General features: G+C 46.3%; 1 protein-coding gene across 1 annotated transcript in view; it reads right to left on the bottom strand.

Moving 5' to 3' along the window:
- Positions 1–760: 760 nt before the first annotated feature.
- The window catches only part of LOC142570911 (ornithine decarboxylase-like), a 68,904-nt gene continuing 59,606 nt past the window's right edge, over positions 761–10,058 (bottom strand). Inside the window, exon 10 of the mRNA XM_075679211.1 lies at positions 761–1,839. Within this exon, the coding sequence (XP_075535326.1) occupies positions 1,465–1,839 (375 nt within the window). The 3' untranslated portion in view covers positions 761–1,464. The remainder of the gene's footprint in view (positions 1,840–10,058) is intronic.

Here is a 10,058-nt window from a genome sequence, read left to right as displayed (position 1 = left end):
CACGGTTTTCGACGGACGCAATGGATCTGGGCGTTTGTAATGCAACGCAAGGTTATTTCAGAGGCTTCAGTCGAACCTTCGAGACCATAAGAGCGATTGTTTGTGGTGTACTTAAGTGATGTTTGATAAACACGTCGCCAAGAAAAAAGGCTCAGTAAGGTTTCGGTTTCAAAGCAATGTATCTCTGAGAATGCCGTTCGGACGGATATTCAAGCACGCAAAAACTAGCGGTCATGGCTTCCATTATTCGTGGGGCACAATGAAGCTCATCCTCCAATCTTAATGGAGGATGACGGAAGCTGGTGCAATTATGAGTTCTGAAAAGACACTTGCTATGAGACCATTGCTGTGGGACACTATAGGCCACCCAACATACAGGCGCTTGTGACTGCGACTCGGGGAAGACGGCGGACGCGTGTAGCGTTGCAAGATTACTGTGCATTTTGAATAACCGGCATTGGAGTATAACTTACCAGAGAAAACTGTGGCTAATGTAAGGCAGGTGCGCGGTACATTTAGCGTATATTGCCCCCGTCAATCTTCATTCCAACTAAGCTCCGTTCAGTACTAACGAAATATAACGAAGACATCCATTTATTACGGCTGTTAAACTTCCACTTCAGTTAACGAGTGGCACTGTTGTAAATATTACCGCATTCATAGAGTAGATCGCACACTGACGTGCAGGCAAATGAAGTTTTCTAGTAAATTCAAAGTAGTCATTTGTCTTTTCATCATTGTATTACTTGAATATTCCTCGAACCACAATTTTTTATCCAGAAAAATGCTCACAAGAACGCATTATCAACAGCAGAAACACAAGATAATTGTTTTGCATGACGCCAGGGTTTAAATATACAATAACAGTACCAGTTGGAGATCACTTGGTGGTTTGCTGGCAAGGATCGTTATGTTTTATTTCGTGTATGCTAGTGGTTACTATCCAGCAGTCATTCATTTTACAGTGTACGCGCAACGTATGGCATTCAAAGGTTATTATTTATTGTATATGCTTACATACATAACAACAGCACTGACAAATGGTTCTCTGTTTCACTCACAAGACCAGTTTTCTTCGCACACTCAGACAAAGAACTTACAAATAATTTTAGCGCTGAAGGAGCTATACCTTCTCAGGAAATACTAACTATAACGCAACCTATTTTAGATGCAAACACACAGCCGGAGCAACAACAAATGCATGTGTGCTTTTCTAAAGAATCTATGAACACAAAGCCGCATTTCTCCTATTTTAGAAAGGCTGGCAAGACTGCATATAATAGACACACATTTTCATACATCTTATGGCTTCTTTAAGAAATCAGTCCCCACTTCACCGTGTCCCAGTCGTGGTACCTTGAGTACGAACACTGCAAGAAGTTACTTTATTTGGTACCACCACATAAACAAGTGTAAAAGAGTGCGTTCATAATTTGAGCAAACATTGCTGATGGAGTAATAATTTCAAGTAGCTCTGGCTGCACTGGGCGGCGCCGTAATGCGCGAGTTCCGTTTCGCAGTTTCTGCATTCCAAAGATCCAGGAGGACTTTCTTAAGCGCGTTTTCGGGCTGGCTGTAGCCACTGAGCAAAGGCGAGGCGTCGAGTATGCAGCGCACAAAGCCAACGCTGTCTTGCGGCACAATATAATGCACCGCCGGGAACGGCAAGCCGTTGCACCCTGTTGCGTTGCTCAGCGAGTACGCACCAATGTTATCCATAAGCAACCATTCGCCAACGCCGACATCGAATAGCGGCTTCGACTTCTCTATGCAGTCCACTGGGTCGCAGGTGCCTCCCCAAATAGTAGTCATCTGGTCGTGCGGTCTCTCCAGTGGTTCCTGCATAGCCAATAGCAGCGAGAAGATAACGATATGGCACGTCATTCATTTTCATGATGTAACTAAGCTCGCTGTACAGCGGTCTGAAACACATTGTCACCTTGTAGTGACTACGAAGAGCTCAATAGCAAAAACGGTTGTATGGCGAAATTAACTACTTTTTGGGCGAACCTGTGCCCAGAAAAACAGGCTACACTCAACTACCAACGATAGTGGTAAGCACCGTCGGCGATCGTCAGTGTCTTATCTGCGGGTCATGCGCATCGGTTGTTATACATGACTTGTCGAAGGTTCCAGTGTAATACGTGGTGCCCGCATGCCTTGCAGAAAGTACTACGCAATTCGCGTCACGTATACAATCAGACTACACAAGTATCTCAATTGGACAGTACTTCTGATAACATTCCTATAACTTCCGATACGTGCAGGCATATGCTGCGCCGAGCGAATGCGTTAGCCGGTGAAAAGCAGTCACTGGCCCAATATAAACAAGCACACTGAAGGAATGGCGACTCACAGACCTCTCCGGTGATATGACATGATCTGCAGATAACGTGATTGACTTGTACATCAGGTCAATGATTGCTCCGTGTTGGCTCAGGAAATTCATGCCGAGTTTAACGTCCCGTGAGCATTGCTGAAGAATAACAAATATCGCAGAGTAGGTATGGTTATGAACTGTAACCGTTGCGGTGCAGATTCCTGTCGGGGTTATCATGTGTCCGCCAGTTGTCCGGATTTGAGGGCCGTCCCATGCAGTCTTGGCTTTCTTCAAATGGGCGGCGAATGATCCATTTATCATGGAATAGTCACCTGCTGTGCCATCTAGAGCGGTGACTTCGTGGCCATCCTCGAGGTCGGCGTTTCTTCGCCTTGCGTTGTTTAGGCCGTGACGTCGCATCACGCCTTCGTCGTGCTGTCCCGGCTACGTGACTTTGCGTCATCAGACTTTCTTGAGGCGTCGAGGCAGTTTTAACGCGAGATTGTTAAGGGCCCAGTGTCGCTGAAAATCAGGCGTCCAGCGTCGACTGCCCTCCGACGAAAAATTATACTGAACAAGGCACACCCAACAACTCCGCCCCTCCGTGGAGCGCAGAGACGTCACTGAATTGAATTTCTGAAAGTAAAATGCGCCACAAAATCGTAAAGCACGACTTAAACAGAAGCTACATACATGAGAGCGTTTTACTGTAAATTAAATATATGAGAAAACGCAATTTTGTTAAGCGGAAACTCAAACATAAGCCCATTTTCCAACGTTTCTACTATAGAGCGGTGCGCCAAGCTCGGTTCCTTGCAACACCGTCCAGATAACGCTCACTTCCTCCCATTCGCGGTCCACGCAAGACGCCGTGTTTTTAGGTACAATGCTCGACTTCGTGCATAAGATTCACCGCCAGCGCTTCCAGGTAAACATTACGGTTACATAAGCTGCATTTGCAGGAAGCATGAGAAGCAGCTTGGGATCCTTGAATGCTATCACCGTGCACTCTTAAAGCCGAAGCCTGCGTGTCCTCCAAATTTTAGAAACTGGCAGTTGCGATTTTAAGTTCCAGCATGCATGTGAGACCTTTCTTATCGAGAAGAGATACAAGCACAAAGGTAGATGATTTCCAGTCATACAAGCCGCAGAAACGTGCCCGGTTATTTTTACGACGTCGTTGTCGGCGTCGGCAGACCTTCAGCCTTTTGACGAACAGCAACCGCACTTCCATCGGTTCGTATTTTTTGTTTTCCAGATATGGTCTTACGGACCGGTCATAGCTGGTACTGTGCACTGTCGGCGCTGCCGCGACGAGTAGCGCCCTGGCGAAGGCGAACGGGAAGGGAATCGAGATCTCTACTGCGTTGCAACGATGTAGTCGGCGATGTCACGTGGTCACTCGCCAAGCTGTGGAGGTGGCGCTGGATGGCGAAGTCCCGTAGTCCCATTTCCCGGCATGGGCAAGGCTTGTAGACTTGGCGCCCTTCTCCGCAGTGTTAGCAAAGCAGGCGGTGGTCGGGGGCGCGCCACACGTCTGTCTTCCTCTACTTGTTTATTTATTTATTTATTACATGCCTGCACCGTCCATGCGGGCATTACAGCAGGGGGATTACATTTTAAAGGAAGAAGCAAGTGACCAATACATCAAGCGCGATAAAACGCATCATTGTTTTCAATAGTAACAATGTCAGGTGAAGGAGCTTCCATTCTCTTATAGATCAAACAAAAAGAGAGTTCGTAAAGACGTCACCCCTCAAAAGAAACTCGCGGATTTTCAGTGCATGTTCGCGTCTCAACGACGTATAAGTAGGCGACGTAATATATCTTCCCCAGTCCTTGTTTTTGAATAAAAAACAGCGTGAAAAAATTTTAGCCTGACAATTTCTCGCCGGTCTTTTAATGCTTGCCACGATAATTTAATTTTTCTTTCTGTCATACTTAATTTTCTACTATAGCTATTAAGAACGAACCTAGCTGTTCTATTCTGCACTCTTTCAAGCTGTTCCCTGCGATCAGCCGTGTACGCATCCCAACAAATACAACCGTAATCAAATAAACTATGAACATAAGTGAGATACAATTGCTCTTTTAATTTATTCGGTAACTGACTGAAGTTACGGCGCACGAATCCCAATGAACGTATTGCCTTATTATTCATATGCATAATGTGCCTGTTTCATCTTAAGTCAGACGTACGTCACTAAAATTACTTAATATTTGTATTCCTCAAGCTTCTTTATTGCCATATTACTCAAGTTATAAGTGCATGACTGAAATGCGGGCTTCCTTGAAAAGGTGACGTGAACACATTTTTGAACATTTAGTGACATTTCCCACGTATTGCATCATGTTCCTAGAAGGTCTAAATCAGTCTGTAATTACGAAATGTCACTTGCATTATCTCTGAATTTATAAATGACACAGTCACCCGCAAACATTCTAAATGAAGACGTAAGGTCACATTCAATATCACTGACAGAGAGTACGAATGAAAGGGGACCCAAAACTGATCCCTTAGGAATACGTGAGGTAACTGGAACATATACAGAAGAAAAACCATTGAGCACCACAGACTGCTGTCTTGCACGAAGTTGTTCGGCAATCCAAGCTATCACACTGTTGTCCAATATGTAGGCCCTAAGTTTTGAGATTAGATCATGTGCAAAGACATCTAAGGCTTTTTTTGAAATCTAGAAATATGCAGTCTGTTCTTTTGGTTTTGTCTATTGCCGAGGCCAGATCATGAAAGAGTTCTACTAACTGTGCAGAGCATGAAAAACCTTGTCGAAAACCATATTGACTAGGGCTTAGAATATTGTGCTTATATAAATGCAACATGATTGAAGTATAAATTATGTGTTCCATTAACTTGCATGTGATACTTGTTAAGGAGACCGGTCTGTAGTTCTCAACGGCACTTCTCGATCCGCCTTTGTGAATGCGTAGAACCCGTGCCAGTTGCTTTCAATCACGCAGTAAACAAGAATCAATTAAACGCTTTTAAATAACCGAGAAAAATAAAACACTATTCTAGAACAGTTTTTAAGAATAGCTGCAGAATATCATGAGGGCCACAAGCGATCGTAGGCTTCATCTCCTGCCGTAATTTACGTAAACCGTCTATCGTATGGTATGGTACGGCAAAACATTAATGGAGTCCTGAAGATCGTGAGTCTTCACGAAGCGGGCCGCTCCCACGTGGGAATCGGAAGGCCGAGCCTCTCGGCCACATTTCATGCGTGCAGGACAGCCCAGAGTTGGTCAGCCAGAAGAGGGCTGCGGAGAACCACCTCCCATCTCGCCGAGCTGTTATCGATGATAGAGCGTGACCAGGAACACCGCCAGAGCATGTGGTCTAACGTGGCTATTTCTCCACAATCGCGGCAGGTAGCATTGGTGTAAGTTTCCGGATAGATCTTATGTAAGAGCGACGGATTGGGATAGGTAATCGTTTGTAGTAAACGAAGCGTTAATGCTTGAGCTCTATTGAACCGCGGATGAGGAACTAAAGGAACTAACTAGAAAAGGATGCGGAAGTAGGTACTACGGCTGAGATAGTAGTGTTTAGTAATCTCGTTGTAGGTGCAAGGCGTGTGTTCTCTGGGGAGTCGGCTTCCGATTGGTCGAAGGTAGCGTGGTGGGCAAGTTCACGCGCAGCCCCGTGAGTCGACTCATTGAGGTTGTGAGGAGCACCCTTTGTCTGACCCTGGTGTGCGGGAACCCAATAAATGAAGTGTTGCGTGATTGCCTTGCCCCCAAGAAGTCTGAGGGCCTGTTTGGAAACGGTGCCTTTTTCAAATGCTCTGTCTGGAGATCTTGAATCAATATAGATGACATCCCGTGAGCTATCCAGCAGGGCTAGTGCAATAGCCATTTGTTCAGCTATTTCGGAGTCCCTCGTCCGAACCGAGGCAGCATTGGTGATTCCTTGCCGATCATCGACAGTGACGATTGTGAAAGCCTGACGTCTTTTACAAGAAGCGGCATCCACAAACCTGACCTGTCGCTGATCACTGTGTAATTGCCTAAGGAAGTTGGTCGCCCTTGCCCTCCTTCTACCGCGATTATGATCGGGGTGCATTTTCCTAGGTATGGGCGGGACCATAATGTTCTCATGAATCGACAGAGGAACGTCAGCGAGCTCGTCCGCTACTCTATCGGGGTGATATCCGAGTTCCTGCAAGATGGATCTCCCTGCCTTTGATGTAGTGAGGTGAGTTAGCTGTGCGCGCTCCTGGGCCTCTGTAATCTCTTCGAGAGTATTATGAATGCCAAGCTGCATTAAGCGGTCTGTACAAGTGTATACGGGTAACCCGAGAACCCGCTTAGTAATCTTCCTAAGCTGTGCATTCAATTTATTCTGCTCTGCCCGTTTCCATCGATGCATGGCTGCCACGTATGTAAAGTGGCACAGAACGCAGGCATGTATTAGTCGAACGAGGTTATCCTCCTTGAGTCCATGATGCCGATTTGGTACCCTCCGAACTAAACGAACAGCTCCAGCAGTTTTAGCAATTAGCTTGCGTATAGTCTTGCCATTTGCACCCCCTGACTCAACGATCATGCGCAAGACCTTGATTCAATCGACTCTGGGTATGCGGCAACCATTTCTTGTATATAGGTTAATGTCTCTGTCTTCTAACGACGCCCACTCCGTGGGCGTCGTTAGAACTATACAGTTCTATACAGTTCGTTAGGACTATACAGTAACAGTTCTGACTTCAAGGGAGAGAATCTGAGACCAGTGGGTTCGAGATAGGTTTCGATAATGCCTATGGCCTCCTGTAAGCCTCCCTCAACCTTAGCGTCATTGCCTCCTGTGCACCATATAGTTGTCGTCAGCATACACAGTGTGTTGCATGCCTTCAATCTCGAGAAGCTTTCGGCTTAAGTCGACCATGGCTGTATTGAATAAACAGCGGGAAATGACAGACCCTTGCTGGGTGCCCCTCTCGCCAGGTTCCAGCAATTGTGATTCGAGATCGGCCAACCGGAGGGTAGTTTTCCTATGCGAGAGGAACGATCTAACATAGTTGTAAAATCTCTCACCCAGATTCAACCACGATATCGAGGCTAGGATATGCGAATGTAGGAAGTTCTCGAAGGCCTTCTCAAGATCAAGTCCCAAAATGGCCCGAGTGTCGCTGGAGTCGTTGTCTATGATTTGATGCTTAATCAGTTTCATGGTATCCTGTGTGGATAGGCCTGGTCTGAATTCTATCATACTATGGGGGTAAATGTCGTTATTCTCCAGAAACCGGTAGAGTCGATTCAGGACCGCGTGCTCCGCTACTTTACCCACACAGGATGTAAGCCAGATGGGCCTCAAGTTGTCAACGCTAGGTGTTTTGCCAGGTTTAGGGATGAGTACTGTGAGAGAATTTATTGAGATAATTGTGAGAGCATTTATTGTCGACGTAAAAGGTATCAAACTTTAGTACTGCTTTTATAGCTTCCTGCTGATTCTGTCTCACAAAATTTCAGAAATGGCTTCTTTTATCCCCCTTCATGCGGGAGAAATCTTCCGAAATGCTATAGCTCGTGCCCTATAACTTGCGTGCAGACACTTGTTAGCGTTCTTCCAAAGAGGAAAACTTCACTAAAATTGGGCGTGCTTTATCTGCACGATAGCTTCCTATACTGTGAGCGCCCTTAATTCCAACAGCATTAAGTTCCTGTTTCGTGAGGCACAGGTTTGAGACAAGTTCTCTTGATTTAGTTGCGTTTTCGCCAGTATCACTATCTTCAAAACCATAAAAAGTAGATTATCCCACCTTTGACGAATCTCAATAACGTCAATTTTTGAACCAAAAGCCGATAATTTTGCCTGATTCTCACGCTGCTGTGCCTCAACGTTAGCCAGTGAAGAACGAATATCATACACTCCTGTGATTGTTTCTTCTAATGACACAATATGATCATTCAGTTCTATTTCAGCAGAGAACGTGTTCTCCGTTGCTGACAGCTTTCTCAATATTGTGTTTTCGCCTTCAAGCATTCATTGAAACAGTGCAGTATCGGGCTCAGTGCTCAGCTCTATATCGCTTCCGCACAGCAGCAAAATCAATAAATAGAAAGCGGAACACCTCCAAACAACAAACTGACGTCTTACGAGTACCCTGCGCGACTTCGAAGAAATACACTGCTTTGAACAAAAGAAAAGCAGAGTTTGGGGTGGAACCGGCAAAGCAATGCAAACATTCATCGAAGAATGGTGCTTGTGACTAACCTGCGAAAGCAGTAAACAATATATAGGGTTGACGCCATGTCGCCGGTTCCATACCCCGTCGTCGTAGTACCGCTTCGAGGCTTTTCCAGCTGAAAGATACCGCCAGCGTTCCTCAGGGCGCACAGTTGCAATTCGTGAAGTGAGAAGTCAGATTCACCGATCGCCGGGCACGTATGTTGGTCCTAGAGCCACGTAAAAGGCAATCCATCGCAGGTCACTTCCAGTCGGGCTTCCCCGCCTACATACGCTGATGGCGAAGTGCTGCGTGACACAAAAACGTCCATGAGGCCAATCTGCGAAAGCATTAAACAATATATAAGGGTTGATGCCGTGTCGCTGGTTCCACGCCGCTTGGGGCGTTGCGCGGTTGCTGGCGACGGAATTGCGCCTTTACCGGGCTCTGGCGCGGGCGCGCAAAACGAAGCTGACGACAGGCGACGGCAGCGTAAGTCATTGCTTCAGGCTGGGGCTGTAGCGATTCCGGCTGCGTTTCGGGAACTCCCAATGAGCACTGGATTGCTTCTCGCATAGCGTCAGCGATCGAGGTAAGCTGAGGCTGCTACCTTGTAAACATCATCTATAGCTCCATGCGCAAAATTGCTCGGGTGGTCTCGCGCAACACGTCGGTGCCAGGTGTTTGGGCCTCGTACTTCGGCGTAACATTTCGCGATCGTATTTTCTGGTGCGCATTTCCAGTGTCTCCTCGAATGGAGTGGCTTAATTTCGATGAAAATTCCGTGATGGTATTCGGTGGGCTGCGAATTAGTCTGGCATAGAGATCTCACTTCACTCCCCGCATGAGGAAACGAACTTGCTTCTCCTCAGACATATATTTTTTATTGTCACTTCAATCAGCAGATTACAGAAAACTTCGCAAAACTTGTTTGATCCCATAGCCTGCTGGCTAGTAACGGGACCAATTGTTCAACGCACCTGCATAATTTGGCAAGCGATTACCACAGTGACAAAAGGACAACAAAACTAAATATAAATATTAGAAAACACATTCAAATATACAGAGGATAACAGCAAAGAACTCGGGGTCGGCATAGCGGACCAGACGGGTCATCTCTTCCGTGAAAATGGCAATGTTGTCATTCGCGAGCTGCACTCGGGCATCTAGCAGAGCTTCTGCCCTTTCGTTACACACGACGGTCTTATAGGTCTGCGGGAAGCCCTTGCAAAACAGGTCCCATGTCATTAATGTCCACTTTAGGTTTTCAAGCCAGGTCCTCGCGCCATCTTTGAAGGAAAAGTACACATGGCGCAACTTGTGCTGACAGTTATAGTTGTTGAACGTTGCGACCCTTCGGTATGTGTCCAGCCAGCTTTCGGGATGTTTTTTCGATGATCCGCGAAAGGTCGATGGCTCCCTGGTTTGTTTCAGGATTATCGGAGACACGTGTGCTTTTATTTTGGCGGTTAGCTAGGCCTTGATCTTCTTGGAAGTATCTGCAAGATCCTTGCTCCTGCTGTAATTTATGCACCCTGCGGCTTGCTCTATGG

Source organism: Dermacentor variabilis, chromosome 2, assembly GCF_050947875.1.
Source record: "Dermacentor variabilis isolate Ectoservices chromosome 2, ASM5094787v1, whole genome shotgun sequence".
NCBI lineage: Eukaryota > Metazoa > Arthropoda > Arachnida > Ixodida > Ixodidae > Dermacentor > Dermacentor variabilis.
Note: the sequence above shows the minus strand (reverse complement) of the source record. Positions and strands in the feature narration are given on the sequence as shown.